This window comes from Arabidopsis thaliana (assembly GCF_000001735.4).
Source record: "Arabidopsis thaliana chromosome 1 sequence".
Lineage (NCBI taxonomy): Eukaryota > Viridiplantae > Streptophyta > Magnoliopsida > Brassicales > Brassicaceae > Arabidopsis > Arabidopsis thaliana.
In genome coordinates, this window is record NC_003070.9 from 12250006 (window position 1) to 12271734 (window position 21729).

Genomic DNA, 21729 nt, shown 5'->3' on the forward strand with positions numbered 1-21729 from the left:
AGGTTAATTTGTTATTTAAATCTACTATATTTGTTACTCTACCACCATTGTTACTAACTCTACCACCTAGCTCTATCTTTTATGTTAACTTCTCTAAAACTCCTAACTAAATACAACTAGCCATGTTAATTTGTCATCCTACTTACTCTACCAAAACCTATTAACTATGTTGTTACTGCCACGGTAGACTTATGTTCTGGCGAGAAATTTTCCCGCTTAACACTCACTTTCTCTCACTAACGTAACAATATTTTTGAATGGCAGTTTTGTAATAAAGTTATTGTTACAACTACAACCCAAATGTTAATGGTCATATATGAACAACAAATTTTTTAACTCCATGTGAGTAATAAACAAATTTTTATGTGCTATATGAGTAATTCACCCTAGATTAAATGATACTTTGAAATGTTTTAAAGATTTCCAGCGTTTTTCAAATGAAGCAGATTCTTTTATTAAAATATCATATTTTTCTTATTGGCAAAAGAATAATATATTAAAATCATTGATCGACAATTTGCTATTTGAATAACGTCTAACAATAGAACCTTGACATATACTAAAAGTCTTTAGAAACAAGTTGGACAGTGGAGAAAAATAATTATGCTAATCAAATCGTCGAGAGAGCCACAATAAACCATCAAACTGGCGTTTAAATAAGTTGGACAAGTTGGATTCTTTTACTTTCATATCTACGGTTAATTGTTTTGGAAAAATCTCGTTTAAGAAAAAGGCCTTTCTGTGTGCCGTACGTAGAAGAAGCTGTGAGAGAGGTTGGTGGACCTGTTAAACAATTTTTGGTTTGTGATGACACGACTTTGGTTAGTTTTGACTTTCATATATTCCTCGATCACGACTATACTCATACTTTCGGTGACATAATCTTGAATTTATAATTATCCATTTTATAAGTTTACTTACATATATGATTTTAAACTCTCAAGCACAATTAGCTATCCCACTAATTAATATTCTTGAGTTTTGAAAAGAATTAAAAACAAAAAATATATGTTATTCTTTAAAAATAATTGAAAACAAAATAAATATAAGTTTTTCTTATTAAAATTGAAATATGCCAAAAATAATCAATCATTAATTTTTGATAATTGACTTAGAGTTTTGTTAATATACATAGTAACAAAAAGGAAAAAAAAAAGGAAGACAATATGTATGCAAACAATAAAAATATAACCTCTATAAAAAATACAACATATGGAAATAATATCATCTTTAGTCTCACTAGATATATCTAAATTTCATTTTAATCACAATTAAGGTTATATATGTCATTATTAGTCTCACTAAAGTTATCAATATTTCATGTTAAAGGTTAGCATTTTTGTTTATTTTGACTTAATTTTGAGTGAGTCATTTCAGTTTTGATAAAACACTAAGTGTCTTACAAGACTCAGTTCTAAAATGTTTAATTTATTTTGGCTTGATTAGATTTATTTTTTTAATGAATTATTTATAAAAGCGAAAAACAAAAACTAAAGTGAAGCAAGAAAAATAAAAGTTTTATTGTTGGGATACATAAAAAATATCCATCTCACTAAATTCGAATGGAAAAATATATTTAGTGATTAAAAACTCTATAATACATCATACTTCAAATATTCAATATTATACCAAAATATTTCCTAAAGAAATTTTTTTTTATTAATTTTATTTTAAACAAAATTAAATAATTCAAAAAATATAAATAAAATAAAAAATAAAAAATTATGTTAAAATGAATAGAAAATTAAAAAAAATTATAGTATTTTTTGCATTACTATATGTCAATATATAACTATTTAAATGATTACTTAACCTAAAACTACATTAAACAATCGATAGAAACAAACCTATGTGTAGCAGCAGCTAATAACCTAGTTAAATCAAAATCCTAATTATATAGAGTCGACTCTCTCCCGAGAGCTTTTGGCACCTGAGAGTGTTGCTGACGTGGCACTAGGTGACTGGCTGAATAATTCTCTGGAGAGCTTTTGGCACCTGAGAATTTTCTCTTTTAGGGTTAGGGATTGGTTTCTAATCGATTTGGGAATCGATTTGGGAATTTTTAGCAGACTGTGAATCAAAGACGTTTCTCTCGTTTTTGGCTCGTTTTGTTTGTGAATCAAACGAAGTCGTGTAGGTTTAACGATGTTCGTTAATAGAGTATTAACCCCGATTCTCGCGTACTAACAGAGACTTAACGCGATGATTAATTTGGCTCGGTCAACAAAACTTTTGTATTTTTTGGAGAAGTCAACCAAAAGTATGTGATATAAACGACGTCTCATGAGTTGGAGATTTTTTCGTCCCATTTTTGAAAGTTGGGAATTTTTCTGACATTTTCTCCAAATATAAATAAACGCGTGACAGTGGCATTTGCAAAAAAAATTCCCGGACTTTCTCTCTTCTGGCGATCATCATCATCTCAAACACTAATTGAATCCATCATCATCTTTAATTCTTTTTTGTCCCCACCGCCACCAAAAGCTCGGTCGCGCTATAGTAGTCAGGAAACAACATTGGCGATGGGAAGAACGGTTAAGGATGTCTCGTCGCATGAGTTCGTTAAGGCTTACGCCGCCCATCTCAAGCCGGCAAGGTATTACTCACACTTATTTGTTTCTTTTCTTCAACCATGTATTTGAGGATTCTGATGCGAAATTCGTTAGTACACACCACAATTTTTGCATTTCATTGATGTTAAGGATTAACATACTAAGCTTGATTCCGTTGGATTTGCATAGTTTTTTTGTTAATGTTTTGAATGTGTTTGCGATAATGAAAGAAAAACAGGGTATGGATTTAATCAATCTTATTGACTTGATTGTATTACACTTTCGATTGTTGTTACAGGAAACAGAGACTCGACCTATACTTATATGAAACGAAACATTGTGTTTGTGTAATAAGAAAAGACATGACTCTTTGATGTAAAGACATACCTGTAAAACAGAACAACTTGTGTTTCTTGATCAAATAGCTGATTTCTGTAAATGTGATATGATGCGAGATTTGATTATGCTTCAACATACTTGAGTTTGATTTCCGATTTTGAATGACAAGATTGCTTACATTGGTTATTTTGAGAAAATTTCTGTAACACCTCGATTTCAGGAATATGGTGGTGCATGCAAAGAGGTTTATAAGAATTAATTTGACCACCTATGTCACCAAAGTGCACTTATCTTTTCGGTCAAAGGTCCTAAAAGAACTCCACAGTTAAACATCCTTGAGCTGTAGTAGTTTCAGGATGGGTGACTTTCCGGGAAGTGATAGCCGGAACCATGCGAGTGAGGACAAAGAATGAAAAAAGATCATGTGGCGATTTGTAGGATCGGTAACAAGTTTTTAAAAACCTCCCGGACATGGCGCACTGACCGTCGGACAGGGATATGCCCATGGGCCCAAGAAAGGACGTGGAGCCTGCTAGTAGGGGCAGTCAGGGGGTTACAATTTCGGTGAGCCCTTGTTTTTTTCTGGATCATTATGTCTCTATGTGTGTTGCAATGTTGGTTCTATAACACTGAAGGTTCTTTGGTTTACTCCAATGCGTAATATTTGTTTCTTTGCTCTAAAATGTTTCCTCTCATGTAGATTGAGCCATGTTGTATATCCGTAGATCCTTCGGAGATGAACTCTGTTTTCAGCTTCCATTGCTAGAAAAATCTACTAGAGAAGCGGTCTTGGAATTGGTGTTTTCCGTATGATATATGGAGGAAGCAAGAGAACGGAGAAAAAGAAGTAGAAGAAGACGATGGTGGGATTTTAGAGCTATGTGATTGTTCCCAACATTGCAAAGCGTCACAACATCGACAATTTAGCTCGTGGCGCCACTGCTTTTGGATTACCTAGGACGAGAAATATCCTTTTAAAAGAAGTATTGCGTTTCTTTTCGGTAATGAGCTAATCAAAAGATCTGATTTTTACAAAAAATTGTGGATCCCTTTTTATGATATATACTGTTCTAAGTACATTGTTTGCTATTAGATCAAGATCTGTAGTCAGTTTCCATCTATGAACAGTGAGAAACCAAGTAGATTTACATGATCTTTAGTGATTTGAAAGACATTTTATGACACAAGAAATTGGGATATGAAAGACATTTTTTGCTATGGGATGATGATCTTTAGTCTATTTCATATGTGGACAATGAAGTAACAAGTAGATTAAGAGAAACTAAAGTGACATTTAGAACACCCGAAATTGGATTGAAGTTATCTCAAAGTTAATTAACTTCTCCATCTTTCTTTGACTACCTTTCTATGAGTCTGTTTTGTTAATACACTAAACACATATTACACCACAGCTTTCTTTGACTACCTTTCTATAAGTCTGTTTTGTTAATACACTAAACACATATTACACCAATTACTTTATCTCAATACACTTAATCCAAACTTTATTTTCAAACAAAATTATAAGTGAACCCCTCATGTTTCTACCATTGAACACGTTTCTTAACAACTCTTCAAAAGTTTCTCAATATTGAAATATCAAAAAATTTAAAGTAAAAAATTGGTGAGAGCCCATGGACTATCAATGGATATGTTAAAATCTCATCAAAACAAACATCGAACATACGTTAACATTGAATTTCTGATAAAATTATCGATGTTCTCCAAATATCTTAGTGATAGTAGACACTTTAGATTTCAAGTACCCGTTAAAAGGATAGAGTAACGTACTCAATAGAAAACTAATTAATTAGTACTATATTTGGATAATTTTTTGTCCATCCAGCCATATCCCTTACGTGGAATCAATGCTCACAACTGTTTCGTTAGAAGATAACACCGACATTGACTAATGATGTTGGATTTAGTGTACGAGCTATGGAAGTGGAAAGCAGCACGAAGTTCGCAGAACCTTGTTCTTTATTATTATTGTGAATCCAAGATCCGACCTTGTACGTCGACCCTTTTTTCTTACTTTATACTAGTAATAATGTTTTTGATGCATAAATCATCACAACAAGACAAACCTTTCTCAGATTTTGTGAACTGCAAGAGACAACCTTTGTTCGCTATATGGGAGACCATAGCAGAGATATACTCACATATTTATATATTATCTTTTGTTTTTTCTTTCCCATTATCGATGCCAGAGATAAATGAGCAGATAAAGTCATATTTCTACACGGTCCGCATCAATAGTCCAAATCACACATTTCCATAATCCATTATCTTTTCATAGAATTTTCTTCAACTCTTTATGTCAAAACAATAATAAATATTATAGAGTTGAAAGAAAGTATCTAAATACATTGCTTATTTTTCTAATAATCCATATTTCTATCAATAAAATACTATCGTATCAAGTAATAAATAAATACAAAAACTTAGAATCTATATTATTTATAAAGGATAGTAATACCTTGCTTACATATCATTAGGAAATGCATTAACTTAAAAACGATCGTAAAAAAAGGTAATACAAAAATATGTAAACTATAACTCACCAAGCAAAAAAAAAAATATTTGGGTTTATCTTTAGGGGTGAACCTTTATATTCTCCTCCTTAAGAGAAGGCGAATGAAAAAGGTTCATCCCTAAAGATCAAAATGGACTATCCAACACTTCTGCGTAATAATTCTACAAGAGGTAATATTATTACCGGAATAGCATCAAATACATATGTTACAATTTTTACTGCCCAATAAGGCAATAACCTATTTGATCCTAATGTAAAGAATAACTTGTTACACCAAAAGATGCGGTCAATACACCCAAAACCACATCAGTAACCGAAATTAATTCGTGAGGTTTACTAAAATCTTACTAAAATCTTATTTAAAGTTTTTAGTAAGATTTTTCCAAGAGCATTTTATGAATGAGTATGAAACGATATATTGCATACGGCATAATACCCAACATTGCATGAGTATGATGCAATTTAAAAGTACATCTCTTCATATCAAACTTGGACTGACGACTAATGAATGATGGATGACTCTCTTTGTCTTAACTTAACTCATAAACAGTTAAACTTACTAATAATTAACTTTATTACTTGAAAAGTACCAAACATGCCATTTTCATTTTGTTTTCGTTTTTTTGTTTATCACAATTTCTCGCTTTATAACATAAATTCGGAACCACAACCAACTGTATTAAGTTTTTTTTTTGTTTTTATCGGTTTCTGTTTGGTTACATTTCTACTCTTACCAGTAGGACATTATATGTAATCTCTCATTAAATGTTATTTTTATCGTATTATCATTTTACTATTTCTTAGGAAAACTCTCCTTGGGATATGAGGCTACCCTCAACAGGAAATGATTTCAGTTAAGATCATAATAGCTTGAATCGTCAACCAACAAAAAGTTGATTGTGGCAAGGGAAAAATCAAAAGGTTCCGTAATATAGGATGGTGATTTATGAAATAATGAGTAGTTTTTAAAAAAAAAAGACTCTAGTGGTGAGTGGTTTAAAATAGATTGAGATGGTGGACAAAAAGTATGGCTGATTTTTGTAATGGTTAGTTTTAGAGTCTTTCTTTATTCATTGGTTAACAAATTATATTGCATCTTGCAAAAACCACGAGGGGTTCTATATACCAAAATGACAAGTGGGTTGCTTTATATGATTACACACCGTCCACCAAATGCAAATTAAAAAAATTATTTGTTCTATATAAATTCAGTATTTCCAAAGACAACGGTGTCTAAATCTCAGCTTCGTTTCCCATCTTTTAATCACCATCTCTATCTTCTTTCTCCAGCATCATCAGAGAGGAAAGTTTCCTTCAACATTCATCAGAGGTTAGATCTTTCTTCAACACTACTAACTTCCGTCAGACTTGCTTTATATATATTATATAAATCACCTTAGAAACGTTATATAAGCATATTGTTTTAACATTGTTGTCATCCTACAACAAAAGAAAAAAAATATATCTAAAGGATAAGGTAATGGTTTTAATGGTATGACAATGGAAGTTAAACTATATACACTTATTTCAGTTCATAGAGAATCAAATCAGTTTGCGATGGCCCAGAAGTTGGAAGCAAAAGGCGGGAAAGGAGGCAATCAGTGGGATGATTTACTTGACCATGACAATATCGCAAAGATTCATGTACAAGGTGGTCATGAAGGGATTCAGTACGTCAAGTTTGATTATGTTAAGTTTGATAATCTCAAGATTGGTCAACCCAAACTTGGATCAATCCATGGTCTCTCGCGTAAAGGATTCACGCAAACGGTATGTGTTTCTAAAAAAAAAAAAATTAACTATTTTTCAGTCTACTTAACTATTTTCATTTTAGAAAAAAGCATTCTCATAATCTATTCTCTTTTTTTTTTCTTTTACTTAGTTAATTAACTAGAAAGTAATGAAATGTGACTTCTAAAAGTCTTTTTATTAATATAAACTAAAATTAAAAATATATTTAATAATACATGTTTTTAAAAGAGAAATTTGGGTCGAAGAGTAGTTTTTATGTGAGAGCTTTAGACAACCTTACTTCTTTCTACAGCACTTGAATAGTAACCAACCAAGCTATAGCTTATAAAGTGAAATCTCTATAAATTAATATTCATAAATTAATAACCTCTATAAATTAATAAATTTTTCTATTTTAAACAGATATAACATAAATCATTATAACACTATCATAATAAACCCAAACCGATATATAATTCTTAACACTGACATTAAACCCTCATTTAGATTTTTAATTAAATGAGATTATATATCGGTTTGAGTTTATAAAAAGTGGTTAGGGATTAGATTTAATAATTAAATAAGTTTAGCGCATTTTAATGAATTTATTTAGATAGTATAAATTGTTTTAATTTAGTTAATTAAATGATATAGCAAATTTTAATTGGTTAATTAAGAGGGGTGAATGAAAGAGGTTCATCCCTAGGGGTGAACCCAAGAATTGTTCAATATCAAATTCTTTAAAAATTTATATCATCTCCGCGTTTAGTATAAACATTTTGTAATTGTTTTTATCATCTTTTGATTACAGTTTGAGATTGATCCCACCAGTGAGTATATTGTATCCGTTGAAGGTTACTATGATGAATCTAAGGGTATTATTCAAGCACTTAAATTCAAAACCAACAAGAAGACTTCTGACATGATAGGATACGATGAAAATGGTTTGAAGTTCTCACTTGAAGTTAAGGGAAAAGCAATAATTGGCTTTCACGGATTTGCTGACACTAATCTAAATTCTCTTGGAGCTTATTTCGCACCGGCTCCTCCAACTAAATTTGACTATCAAGGTGGTTCAGGAGCCCAACTTTGGGATGATGGTAGTAACTACAATGGTGTGAGAAAGGTTTCTTTTTCGTTAGATGACACCGAGATAAGGCAAATCAGGATTGAATATGACAAAAGTGGCTTAGTAGAAAAACGTGAGTACGGAAGTAACGTAGGACGACAAGAGGAGGTTCATATCTTGACATAATAAAATTCTCTAACTCTCTCTTTTTATGTATTTATATCTTATATTCTGACATATGAAGAATTTTGTTTTTACTTTAGTTTGTGCTGGACTATCCGACTGAATACATCATATATATGGAGGGTACATGCGATATTGTAAGCGATACTAGTAAAAACCGTGTGAGGTCGCTGATGTTCAAAACGTCAAAAGGGAGAACCTCTCCGATATTTGGAAAAGTTGCTGCTAGAAAATTCGTGTTTGAAAGCAATGGTAGTGCTCTTATCGGGTTTCATGGGCGAGCTGCTGCTGCCGTAGATGCCATCGGGGCATATTTCTCTCCGCTGATTCTTTCTGCTCCTGCTCCTCCGCCTCCACCTGCCGAGAAACTACAAGCAAAAGGTGGAAACGGAGGCAATCAGTGGGATGATTTAGCTGACCATGATCATGTAACAAAGATTTATGTACAAGGTGGTCAGGAAGGTATACAATACGTCAAGTTTGATTATGTCAAGAATGGTCAACCACAAAGTGGATCAGTCCATGGTCTCTTGGGTAGAGGATTCACGCAAACGGTATGTATGTCTTCAAAATATGACAATTTAAGTATTTTCATTGTATAGTTATTATTATTGACATTTTGTAATCATTTGGTATCAACCATTTAATTGCAGTTTGAGATTGATCCAACCAATGAACATCTTGTATCCGTTGAGGGTTACTATGATGAATCTAAGGGTTTGGTTCAAGGGCTTAAATTCAAAACCAACAAGAAGACTTCTGACATGATAGGATACGATGAAAATGGTTTGAAGTTTTCACTTGAAGTTAACGGAAAAAAGATAATTGGCTTCCATGGATATGCTCAGACTTATCTAAACTCTCTTGGAGCTTATTTCGTAACGGCTCCTCCTACTAAATTTGACTACCAAGGTGGTTCAGGAGCCCAACTTTGGGATGACGGTACTAACTACAATGGTGTGAGAAAGATTTCCTTTGCGTTAGATGCCAATGAGATAAGGCAAATCAGGATTGATTATGACAAAGGTGGCTTAATTGAAAGACGAGAGTACGGGGGTAACGTAGGACGACAAGAGGAGGTCCAAGTTCTGACATATTTAAATACTCTCCTCTCCCTCCCTTATATTTTCTGACATATAATCTTTTGCTTATTTTTTACTTCAGTTTGTGGTCGACTATCCAAGTGAATATATCATATATATGGAGGGTACATGCGATATTGTAAGCGATGCTAGTAAAAACCGTGTGAGGTCGCTGATGTTCAAAACGTCAAAAGGGAGAACCTCTCCGATATTTGGAAAGGTTGCTGCTCGTAAATTCGTGTTTGAAAGCAATGGTAGTGCTCTTATCGGGTTTCATGGGCGGGCTGCTGCTGCAGTAGATGCCATCGGAGCTTATTTCTCCCGGTTTATTCTTCCTCCTTCCGCTGAAACACTACAAGCAAAAGGAGGTGAAGGAGGAGATCCATGGAGCGATGGTGTTTTCAACGGTGTGAGGAATATATATGTAGGACAAGGTGAAAATGGTGTCAGTGCCGTCAAGTTTGTGTATGATAAAGACTCTCAGGTGGCTGAAGGGAATGATCATGGGAAACCAACACTTCTTGGATACGAGGAGGTGACTATATATATCCTTTCACCTTTTCATTATATTCATATTTGTATTACTTGGTCCTGGATGATCAAGAGAAACTATTGGCTAATAGATCACCCGTTTCTAGTCTTAGTTAGTCAAGATGGTCAATCTCTTTTTAATTTTCCATGTTTCGCAGTTCAAGCTTGAATATCCGAGTGAATACATCACCACGGTGGAAGGTTGTTTTGACAAAATATTTGGAAGTGGAGGCGGCGTTATAACCATGCTTAAGTTCAAGACCAACAAACGAACCTCTCCGCCGTTTGGACTCGAAACAACATCAAACTTTGTTCTCGGGAAGGAAGGTTACAAAATTGTAGGGTTCCACGGAACATCTAGTCATGAGCTTCATCAGCTCGGGGTATATGTCATGCCCATCTAGTGATATTTGCCCAATCTTAAGTGAGCTACAAGTTTTCTTATAAAGTATTGTCTGCTAGTCCTATGTTAATTTGTATTTCGTTCATTTCTGCAATGTCATGTAATAAAGCAGGATTTTTTCAATCCGATTTAAAGTTTCTTTATGCATACACTGGATGGTGATCGACTAGTTCCTATTCAAAACGTCTAAATATTTGTAGAACCTTGAAAACATATTAAACAAACTGGTTGGGCAATGAAATATAAAAACTATGCGGTAAATTATTTTTGTATATATGAATCTGTTTGGAATAGAACATCATATTGCAATAATGCATACACAACATTAATTCTAGGAATAGGATGTAATTTTAAAGTAGATCATTTTGTTTGTCTCATCAGACTTGGACTAACGACTAATGATGCTCACTTTGTCTTAACTCTTAAATTTACGCATCACTAACTTTCTTACTCCAAACTCCAAAGTTATTACTAGACATGCCAACTTCTTGGTTTAGTTAAACCACAAATTGGACACCCTTGAAATTATGCAAATGAAAGCTTTTTTTATACCGAATAAAGACAAACAAATGGTGATGTTAATTCGTTTGACAAAAATTATTGTTCCAGAAACAAAGAACCAAAAAGTTGTTAAATCAACTTGGGTTGTTTAAAATACAAGGAAACACAAAGTTGCAACTACCATGTTGGTTCCTTTTTAACACCTGTCTTGTTTTTGGATCACTATCAAATTCTTCTTCTCTTTCAAGCATCAATTTTAAAATCAGAAATCTCTCCATTACGTTTCACATCTTCCAATTACCATGAATATAAAATATTACTATACAATATGAAAAAAAACAATTAGTTAGTATATGTGTATTCATCACCAACTTCTGTTGTATTGGAAGAACAGCAACCTTAGTAGCTTTCATGTCCTCCTCAACTTCCTCAATGATTAAGCCATAACCTCTCTATATTATATACACTTCTCATCATTATCAAAACATCTTCCTCATTCATAGATCCAAAAACCCAAATCGAAAAATCGATTCTTTAGTCAGAAAAAATGAGGACCAAATCTCCATCTTCTCTTAATCTCAAGGTCATATTCATAGGTTCCTCAATCTTGATCTTGATCATCATCTACTTAGCAAGATCAAACATCTCTTCTTCCTCTTCAAAGCCAATCTCCAAAACAAATCTCTCCCAAGAAGAAGAAGAAACTCAGCATAAACAAGAAGGATGTCCAACAACACAACAATGCACAAAGATGCCACTTTCTTTATCCGATGCATTGGTTCATTACGTCACTAGTAACGTCACTCCACAACAAACATTTGATGAAGTCTCTGTCTCAAAGAGAGTCTTGGACAAGAAGTCTCCTTGTAACTTCCTTGTCTTTGGCTTAGGTCACGACAGTTTAATGTGGGCATCTCTTAACCATGGTGGTCGTACCTGTAAGTACTCTGTTTTTTCCTCTGTTTCAACAGATCTAATGAAAACTTTCTGATTTCTCATTAAGGAAGTTTTTAAATTTCAGTGTTTATTGAAGAAGACCAAGCTTGGATTGCGATAGTAACTAAGAAGTTCCCAAACTTAGAATCTTACCACGTAGTTTACGACACAAAAGTCAAAGATTCAGACAAGCTGATGGAACTAGGAAGATCAGAAGAGTGTAGATCTGTGTCTGATCCGAGAAACTCCAAATGTGATCTTGCGTTGAAAGATTTCCCGGCGGACTTTTACGAGACGAAATGGGATCTGATCATGGTTGATGCACCAACTGGTTACCATGAAGAAGCTCCGGGGAGGATGAGTGCTATTTACACGGCGGGGCTTTTGGCTCGTAACCGTGAAGATGGTGAAACTGACGTTTTTGTTCACGACGTTAACCGTCCGGTGGAAGATGAGTTCTCGGCGACTTTCTTGTGTAAAGGTTATATGAGGGAGCAAAATGGGAGACTTAGACATTTTACTATTCCTAGTCATCGGGCTCGTGCTGGACGACCTTTTTGTCCGGTGGAAGTTGATCGCCGCCGTTAATTTTGTGGTGGGAGATTTATTTAGTTCACCGTCGTTGGTCGGTCAACGGACTCAGGGCTGGTAAATTGTTTTACCTAGTGGACATTGAAGGACTTGCTTAGCTGGCATTTTGTATTTGTTTTGTTTTGTTTTTGCTTGATTTAAATACGTTTTTCAAGATTTTAGTGCATTTACTGAAATCGATACATACTAGTATTCGCATGATTATTTGTGATTTCATTATCCCTTTTGATTAATGAATACAAATAAGGAATTTATCTGAACTGATAATTGGTCATAAGGTCATTGGTAGAATTTGTCAAATTAGGGTGTTTAAAGGTAAATCAAAGCCAAAATATGAGGCTAAATGAGTAACGGACTCAGTCTAAAGGAAAAAAAAATGAAAAAAAAATGAAAAAAAAAACTCATGTTCAGATCGAACCGATTTGTTTAAATCTCGGTTCGGTTCAGAATATCATGTCTACTATATACAGTACTAGTGCTTGTGCTCCAAGATACAAAAAGGATAACAAAACAGAAGTTTTGATAAAATTCAACAACAAAACATAGAGAATCTTTCGATTGAAAAACTCAATTGATTAAGGTATTGTTCGTTTGATCAGTTGACTGATTCATCTAGGTGCAGATGACAACTGATGTTTGTTTGGACACAATTTGGTAGAACAGTTGGATGCATCAGTTAGCTGAGTTTATTAAACTCATCCAAAAAATTCAAAAATTTCAGCTGAGTTTGATCGGTGCATTGAGATGCATCAGCTGCAGTCAAAAACAGCAAATGACTAAAATACACCTTTAAAAATTGAAGAACTACAAAAAGCCATTTCTTACCCTACGGTTCTCGACAATTCTGGACAAAGAAGAAAAAGAGATCTTTAGGATTCTTCACTTCCCTTTATCTCTCACTCTTCGATCTGCTTCTCCATTAGCGTTAGCTCTCGATCTTCTTTTCCATTAGCGCTAGCTCGGTTCTAGGTATACATATCTCTCTCTTTATTTTTGATTCTTACTTGTAATATATTTCGGGGTTTAATACTAGAGAATTGTTTAACCGCAAGCACTCTGATTTGCGTTCGATAATTGAGCGAACATTTGGAGTCTGGAAGGCTAAGTGGAGGATATTGGATCGCAAACACCCTTAATATGAGTTGAAAAAGTGGGTGAAACTTGTGACAACAACTATGACTCTCCATAATGTTATCAGAGATTCATGTCAAGAGGATGCAGATTTTGTACATTGAGAAGCAGTGGAAGAATATGAACATCATGATGATGAAGTAGTAGAGAATGATGAAGTAGAAGACAATGTTCCAAACACAGATCATGTACTGTACGTACCGGTTGGTGATAGAGTGATGAAAGATGTACGTGATTCTATCACCGAAAAGATAGTTAGAAGATATCGACTTTTATATTAGTGGTTATTGTAGACAAAAAAATATTGTGTTTACAATGATGTATTTCTGTTTTATATTCCTCATTGTTTTTTTATGTGCCTTCTTTTAACTTTAATTAATGAATATTTTTGAACAAAACTAATTTGTAAATTTTTAATTTAGTACCATATTTTCTTACAATTTTTTTTAGTGTTTTCCTAATTTTAATAAAAGAATAATACATTTACATCATAAAAATAAGACTAAGATAAATATATGTCTTTTTTAGTCATTTGATACACTATGCATTCAGATGCAGATGTACATAATTAAAAAATAATTCAAACGAACACATCTGCATTCAGATGATTCATCCAAATGCACTACCAACTTCAGGATTGAACATCATCCAAATGATGCATCTGAATGGATCTTCTGGATGGATCACCCAGATGCACTACCTAACTGATCAAACGAACAGCACCTATATGCGATATCACATGTCGTTCTGTTGTGGCCCTCATTACTAGTTACCACAACGCCTAGGTAAACTCTAAAATTGTGAGAAAATAATGTTTGAAAGTAAATTTTTAAAAATTTTGAAAGTAAACTTTTAAATTAAAATATTATTAAAAAATAATAATAAAATAATATTTAGTTTTACGAGGAGTGCTGAGATGGGTTGATTTGAATACGAGACGGTATAACACGGATGAAATCTTAAAATTAACGATTATACAAGCTTGACACTAAACAGAAGAAATACAAGCTTAAATTTATTTGTCCATTATTAACTAAAAAATCGATTCACAATATAAAAAAAAATTAATAGATAGCATATAATATTAGTTTTGTCTCAAGCGTCACTCGAACCAACGACCTCTAAATTTCGCTTACGAGATTACGGATTTCTGTCCAGAATTTCTGGTATTAAAAAAAAGAAACATTTTAATACACAATTAAATTCATAAAATATCAAATAATTACCACGGGCCCACGGCCCACGGGGTGATCCTAGTTAGTATTATGCAGAAATTGATATCCCGTTTGGTAATACATCTCACTCGATAACCAAACATGACATTTGATAAATCACTAATCAGGCTTTTTCAATTTGGGCTTGTTTGTTTACTTTATGCCTAAACTCATATCTTGTTTAGTAACAAGTTTAACTCTGCAACCAAACAGCATCTTTAAGGTCTTATCTCACATATAAACCAACCCCACACACGAAGAACTCAGGATTGGCTAACAATGGCGAAGAAGAAGGAACTGTTATCAAAAGCACCGTGGAGAGGCGACGACGAAGATGATTCCGATAAGTTTAGCAACGCAAAGCTTAAAGTCACAAAGGATTCTGATGGTATGTCGAAGATGCACGTCCCTAGCCGCGGAACCAAAAAAGGAAGTCTCGCTGATGATGATGATGATTCACTTGAGATTGATCCTCAGCTTCGTTACAGCTTCAATCGCAACTATCAGGTCTACCCTTCTCTCATTACTGTAATTCTAGGTTTCATATAGTGAATTTGCTCCTCTCTGCTCTGTTCTTAGGAAATTGTGAAATTACTAGTAAATTGTGGCAATCTTTCTTCTGTCATTTGTTCACACATCTTTAGATTATTGGGTATTGGAGAAATGTGAAAAAGATTTTATCTTTTATGTTTCTGCACCACTTTGGTACTGTTCTGTGTCTTAAGATATTGAAAGCTTATGTGAAGCTTGAGAAGAAGTAATTTTAGCTGCAAAGAATGGATTTTTAGCTCTCTCTGTTACATAAAGCTTTGATTTTTAACACATTGTATCCAGTTTTAGTTTTGAATGAATTGGAAAATTCTGCAATGGTTGATACACTTGCTTGGTGTCTATACATCATTCAAATTCGAAATCTTGAGCCTTTTGCACATTGGATAGAATCTCAGATAGCAGATTCACATTTGTTAAAGAACTATACCGTAACTGTAAAACTGGTTTAAAGGGATCTTTGTATTTTCACATGTATTGGTTTCGTTATTGGGTGGTATACTTTCCTGTAAACACTCTGTGTAGTTCGATGTAGACCTACTTCCCCTTCGACTATAGTATATTTATTAGTTCTGGAAATCGTATGAATAGTTGGTTAGTCAGTTATGTAAATTCCTCTACTATTGTTCATGGTCACATTGGCCATAGACTACTTAGTGATTTAGTATCTTGGTTAAGGAGGTACTTTATAGCCTCTGCTTTGTTATATAGTCATGTTGTTATAATCCTTGGGTATGGAACAACTTGAATCATGACACATTGCATGCATCTCGAACCGTCTTTACACAGAAACATGTTTTATGCATTCACAAAGTGTTCACATACAAGCGATTTTTGAATACCATTGATTTCCTTTCGATAGATTGTAACATGTGTTTATATTTTTATATTGTTAAAACGCTTTTCCTAAGCTGTAAAGTCTGCTTCTCTATTACAGTTCCTGCAAAGTGTATTCACTATAGACACTTTGGTGAAGCCTCTTCCTCCTTCAATGGCATTCAATGTCTCTCGCAACTTGAGCTTCTTCACCCGCATTTTCACTCAATTCTTTGGTGAGCATTATTTTTCGAATACCTTGTTAATGCAACGGATTATATAGTCAAATGTTTTCTTGTCGTACGGTAAAAGTTGTGATGACATCCTCAGTGTTTTAAAACCTTATACTCCTCAATGACCCTTGATTTATTGTCTTGGTATGCGGTTTTAACGGTTGATATGGTTAATGCAGATCCTGAAGGCATTGCAAATGCACAGAAGTCTCTAGGGTTGGGGCAGGAAGAGAAAGCTCGCCGTGTTCGTTGAAATATGACCATATTTCAATCTTGTGAATGGACCCAGCACTGTTAGATTGATTAAAATATGTCCTCAAAGAGATGTTTTGTATGAATTTTCCTAAGTACAATGAAATTTCCAAGTTCCATTTTAGCACTAGGCTTCCCTGTTTCCATCAACATAAACTACTTACTTTGATTCAAACCCAAACTTGGTTCCATATGTGATGCCTCACCTGTTTAAAGATACATCTGTTAACTCTGGATGAGAGTTCACGCTCTTACACCAAACCAACCTTTAAATCTTAGTTGCCATTCTCTTTAACCTCTTCTAGGTATGAAAAAGTAATGTGGTATTTAGAACTTATTAGTTGGAGAACAATTTTTCTGTTCTTGTAAGTATGTAATATTGTGATTTTACACGACAATTTTTAAAGCTAAAAACTAAGAGCCAAGAAAAATACTATGTTTTCTTCAGAAAATAAAATAAAAAATGCTATGTCTTTGTCTAGGATAATGATCTTGGGATGGAACTAAAGAAATTTTGTGAAATGCTAGTTCAGTTTTTATAGTTGTACAAAGAAGTAGAGTAATTGGTGATTAGTTATATGTTTCTTAACTTCTACTCATATCTATGTTTTACTACTATACATATGAGTTCGGAGTATGCTATATCTACTCGATAACTAGGCTTATGCGAGGACTTCACATCACCAAAAAATTGGGTCCTTCTTAGTGGCAAACATCTAGTTTACATTTAATTGCTTCATATCACCAAGAAAGCAGTAAAAAAAAATGCTCGATCATAATCTTCCACAATTGCAGATATGAATAAAAATACTATTTTTCCAGTGTGGGAAAGTTTTGGAATTCTAAAACTTGAAACTTTACAATTAATAACAATTACATACGTATCTTAGTTTTTGCCTAGAATAGTTTTTACTGTCCTCGAGTACTGTTCCAACTGTTACAAAAATAGCCTTTGTGACTTGTGACACAAACAACTGGAAAGCAACACATTAGACTCTGAGACCCTCACGAGACTGCATGCATGAGACACTTGTGAATATAGCCGCAGCTAAAAAGAAGTTTGGTAAGAGAGAGAAAGATAGAGAATTAAAATAGAAAAACCAACTGTCACAAAATTATCAACACATGAAACCAATTATAACATACCGAACCAAACCAACCAACTACATTTCCTCATTATATAACTATGAACTCCACTCAAATCAATTTTCAATCTCATTCTTCTTAAAAACCATTACAATTATTTCACTAAATTATAACTTAATGGGCATTCTCCGTTTTGTATTGTTGATTAGTTTGAATCTGGTTTTGTTTGGTTTTAAAACGACCGTGTCACAGCCACAACAACAGGCACAAGTCCCATGTTTATTCATCTTCGGTGACTCTTTAGTCGACAATGGAAACAACAATAGGTTTAACCTTGCATTCTTTTCTCTGTATTAATATGATTTTTTATGTGTTACACAAATTCATAGTAATTTGTATTATTATGTGTAGGTTGCTTTCTCTTGCGAGGGCTAATTACCGACCTTATGGCATTGACTTTCCCCAAGGTACAACGGGACGGTTCACCAACGGTCGCACCTACGTTGATGCACTAGGTATATTTGTCGGCGAATTTTATATGTACCGAGCGCTTTGTAAAATTCTTCTTGTACATATATACCAACGTGTTTAATTAGAAAATATTTTAGATAACGTTTATTATTTCAATACAAGTCATACTATGTCAACTTTTTTGGGACCTAAAACTTTTAAACAAATTCTAAATATTGTCATTGGTCCTCTGTGCAAAATGTTCCCTTTTACACATGCCTAGAACTAACTAGAAACGGTCTTACAATTCTAAACACAATGCAAACACTGACAATTTGTTTACTAATGAGTTAACACATTTTTTTTTGTAGCTCAAATTCTTGGATTTAGGAACTATATTCCACCATATTCCAGGATTCGTGGCCAGGCTATACTTAGAGGTGCGAATTTCGCATCTGGTGCAGCTGGCATTAGAGATGAGACCGGTGACAACTTGGTAGACGCACTATTTTTTTTTTTTGATCCATCGCCAAAAAATTTAAAACACCATCAATCCTATTGTAAGCCTTAACCGAATTCTATTACAAATATTTTTGTAGGGTGCACATACTTCTATGAACCAGCAGGTAGAGCTATACACGACCGCGGTTCAACAGATGCTTCGATACTTCAGAGGAGACACAAATGAGCTCCAGAGATACTTAAGCCGTTGTATCTTTTACTCGGGAATGGGAAGTAACGATTATCTCAACAATTACTTCATGCCTGACTTTTACTCAACCAGTACCAATTACAATGACAAAACCTTTGCTGAGTCTCTGATAAAGAACTACACACAACAGCTCACGGTAAGGGTTGATCAGTAAGACAATAATGCATATATCTATCTCAATAGATTTTCTATATCTTGATTCTTTTTTTTTTCTTTTTTTCGTAGCGATTGTACCAATTTGGAGCTCGGAAAGTGATTGTGACTGGAGTGGGACAGATCGGTTGCATACCTTACCAGCTCGCCCGCTACAATAATCGTAACAATAGTACTGGCAGATGCAACGAAAAGATTAACAACGCAATTGTGGTGTTTAACACTCAAGTCAAGAAACTAGTGGACCGTTTAAACAAAGGTCAGTTGAAGGGAGCAAAGTTTGTTTACCTTGATTCCTACAAGAGTACCTATGATCTCGCCGTCAATGGAGCCGCTTACGGTGAGTTACATACATTGAAAATATATTAGTCTAATTGTTTTTAAAATGTCTTCTAGTTATTTACATTGATCCTACAGGATTTGAGGTTGTGGACAAAGGTTGTTGTGGGGTGGGGAGGAACAATGGTCAGATAACATGTTTGCCGCTGCAGACCCCGTGCCCTGACCGAACCAAGTATCTCTTTTGGGACGCGTTTCATCCGACGGAGACTGCTAACATACTGCTGGCGAAATCTAATTTTTACTCCCGAGCTTACACTTACCCAATCAACATCCAAGAACTAGCCAATCTTTGAAGAAATAATATCTTGATCTCCCATATGAATGCATATATGTCATGTAATATGGCTATTTATAAAATGTTTCTATTTCCTATGTGTTAACTTATGTTTCTTTGAAATAACTAATGTTTCTTTGTTTCTGTATTGTTCCTCTTACGTAACTCTCAAATATAAGAGAAACATATGACACAAGTGCTCACTTTGATTGAAAGAATTATATTAACAATTCTGTTTTTGGATTTGGTTTTCTAGCTCTTTTATGAGCTGTTCTTTTCTTGTCCTAATTTAGGCCTTATTTGGATAGCTTTTCTTGTTAACAGCTTAAGGTTCCGAAGAAGAGACAATAGCTGTCTTCCCTTCTTTACTCTTTCCTGACTTAGACATTTTATTGAGAATTCAAAAAACTTAATATTCATATAGGTAAAATAAGAAGTGAATGACTAGATTAAAATTGTCAAATTTTATATTTATTCTCCCTTACATTTTCTACTAGATGAATGAAGAAAGACACCATCCTGAATTGAGAATGAAGAAATAGACCATTCTGGACGTTTGGGTATTCGGGTCGGGTTCAGGTCGGGTCTTTTGGGTTCAGGTTTAGAAGTTTAGGACCCATTTGGTTATATGTACAATTTCGGGTCGGGTACACTTCAGATCTGCATGATTTGGGTATTGGTTGAAGAACCCGATAAATAACCAAAACTATTTCGGGTTTGAGTACTAACCCAAACCTTGTCTAAATATACCCAAATATACAGAAAGTACCCATAAAACCGGGAAGACCTGAAATTATAACAAGTTTTTCTTTATGACAATAACATAAAATAAGAAGTAAAGCTTGTTTTGAGCTTGTTGCATAATCCAATAATTAAACAAGTCACAAACTAAAGTTATTAGTGTATATATGTTTTCTTATGTATTTATATGTTCGGGTAATAATAAGTACTTACGGGGATCAGATTCGGTTTGGGTGATACCCGATACCTGAAGTTACTTGAGAACAAACCCCGATCGGATATTTTACAAGAACCGAAGTAGAACAGGTTTGGGTTTTCGGGTCGGGTTCTGTGTGGTTCTTTCGGTTTGGGTATTGTGCTCAGGCCTAATATTTTCATTTATTTAGTACTTTGATATATAGACACATCAAGGCTTGGCCTACTACTTTCGATAAAGACACAGAGAAAGAAAAAAAAATTGTATAATGAAACTACATGATGAACTTATAAGGTTTCCTTAACTTGCAGGATTGATTTCCCAACACTCTGATACCAGAATACCTAACAAGAGCCAAAATAGAAAGCTCCAATTAAGCCGTTGATTCTATGAATCATCGGACTACGATGAACCTCTTGAAATATTTTTAAAATTCCAAGTCAAAAAGCAAAACAAGGGATTTGAGAATAAAACTCTTTCTCGACTCTTTTTAATTAAATGTCAAACAAAATGCGTCTCCTTACAAAGCTCATATGCACTTATACATAGTGCAAACAAGAAGCATATGAGCTGTGTAAGTAGACTCACCAAATCATTTAAGGGAAATAAAATAGATGGAATTCAAAACATAAGCAAAAGCAGACTCATAACACTCAGAAAAAGCCCGAAAGCTTGTGAATATAAAAGATGTTTGTCAATGATTGATTAGAGAATGCGGCATTCCTGCAGATTTTCTTCATGCATACGTCTTTTCAACTCATCCACGTTATTCTTCATTTCATGTTTTTCATTCTCACGAGCTTGTTCTCTTTCATCAAAGAACTTCTCTTGTGCCTCCGCAGCTATTTTAATATTTTTCACCATCTGAGAAAAAGAAACAAGTTTCGTTAATTATAGCATATGTGATACTAACAGATCTATAATAAATTTTAGGCAACTTCTGAACTCGAGTACAGAAATAGTTAAACCATAAAAATTAATAGATGCAAAGTTACAACAACAAAAGAGAAAGAAAAAAATGGTGAGAAAAGGACAAACTTGATTTTAAAGAGGAAAGTGTTTAGGGTGCTATCGTCAATTTTTGGCTGATGCTAGACGACTGAAGTAATTAATCGACGACGCTAGT

General features: G+C 34.0%; 4 protein-coding genes and 1 pseudogene across 10 annotated transcripts; 4 read left to right on the forward strand and 1 right to left on the reverse strand.

Annotated features, from left to right (window-relative positions):
* Positions 1–5354: 5354 nt before the first annotated feature.
* Positions 5355–6251, reverse strand: AT1G33785 (annotated as a pseudogene). The gene has a single exon.
* A 217-nt stretch (positions 6252–6468) lies between these two features.
* On the forward strand, positions 6469–10633 carry AT1G33790 (jacalin lectin family protein; the record flags this gene model as incomplete). Of its 6 annotated transcripts, NM_001160918.3 has the most annotated exons (7): positions 6659–6757; positions 6959–7197; positions 7970–8395; positions 8491–8964; positions 9064–9489; positions 9575–10027; positions 10182–10610. In NM_001160918.3, the coding sequence occupies 6 exons, from the start codon at positions 6985–6987 to the stop codon at positions 10425–10427; spliced, it is 2238 nt and encodes a 745-aa protein (NP_001154390.2). In that variant the 3' UTR covers positions 10428–10610. The 6 variants fall into 6 exon arrangements, with proteins under 6 accessions (NP_001321882.1, NP_001321883.1, NP_001321880.1 ...); NM_001333064.1 differs by lacking the exon at positions 8491–8964 and having other exon boundaries at positions 6469–6757; positions 7970–8228; positions 9323–9489; positions 10182–10633; NM_001333065.1 differs by lacking the exon at positions 9064–9489 and having other exon boundaries at positions 6488–6757; positions 8491–8537; positions 9622–10027; positions 10182–10611.
* Positions 10634–11159: 526 nt separating this feature from the next.
* GXMT1 (glucuronoxylan 4-O-methyltransferase-like protein (DUF579)) lies at positions 11160–12745 on the forward strand. The gene is made up of 2 exons (NM_103099.2): positions 11160–11865; positions 11949–12745. Exons 1-2 carry the CDS (start codon positions 11475–11477, stop codon positions 12449–12451), a joined length of 894 nt encoding a protein of 297 aa, NP_564428.1. The 5' UTR covers positions 11160–11474; the 3' UTR covers positions 12452–12745.
* A 2191-nt stretch (positions 12746–14936) lies between these two features.
* Positions 14937–16915, forward strand: AT1G33810 (zinc finger/BTB domain protein). Its single transcript, NM_103100.5, has 3 exons — positions 14937–15306; positions 16286–16400; positions 16577–16915. Exons 1-3 carry the CDS (start codon positions 15079–15081, stop codon positions 16648–16650), a joined length of 417 nt encoding a protein of 138 aa, NP_564429.1. The 5' UTR covers positions 14937–15078; the 3' UTR covers positions 16651–16915.
* An 887-nt stretch (positions 16916–17802) lies between these two features.
* AT1G33811 (GDSL-like Lipase/Acylhydrolase superfamily protein) lies at positions 17803–19908 on the forward strand. The gene is made up of 6 exons (NM_103101.4): positions 17803–18061; positions 18147–18250; positions 18557–18681; positions 18785–19033; positions 19123–19390; positions 19468–19908. Exons 1-6 carry the CDS (start codon positions 17913–17915, stop codon positions 19683–19685), a joined length of 1113 nt encoding a protein of 370 aa, NP_564430.1. The 5' UTR covers positions 17803–17912; the 3' UTR covers positions 19686–19908.
* Positions 19909–21729: the final 1821 nt, after the last annotated feature.

Excerpts from the sequence above, each read along its gene's own strand:
- AT1G33811 (NM_103101.4), top strand. The coding sequence starts at position 17,913 with ATGGGCATTCTCCGTTTTGTATTGTTGATTAGTTTGAATCTGGTTTTG. Across the intron at positions 18,062-18,146 it reads GACAATGGAAACAACAATAG|GTTGCTTTCTCTTGCGAGGG; the intron begins GTTTAACCTTGC and ends TATTATGTGTAG. Across the intron at positions 18,251-18,556 it reads CACCTACGTTGATGCACTAG|CTCAAATTCTTGGATTTAGG; the intron begins GTATATTTGTCG and ends TTTTTTTTGTAG.
- GXMT1 (NM_103099.2), top strand. The coding sequence starts at position 11,475 with ATGAGGACCAAATCTCCATCTTCTCTTAATCTCAAGGTCATATTCATA. Across the intron at positions 11,866-11,948 it reads TAACCATGGTGGTCGTACCT|TGTTTATTGAAGAAGACCAA; the intron begins GTAAGTACTCTG and ends TTTAAATTTCAG.
- AT1G33810 (NM_103100.5), top strand. The coding sequence starts at position 15,079 with ATGGCGAAGAAGAAGGAACTGTTATCAAAAGCACCGTGGAGAGGCGAC. Across the intron at positions 15,307-16,285 it reads GCTTCAATCGCAACTATCAG|TTCCTGCAAAGTGTATTCAC; the intron begins GTCTACCCTTCT and ends TCTCTATTACAG. Across the intron at positions 16,401-16,576 it reads CATTTTCACTCAATTCTTTG|ATCCTGAAGGCATTGCAAAT; the intron begins GTGAGCATTATT and ends TGGTTAATGCAG.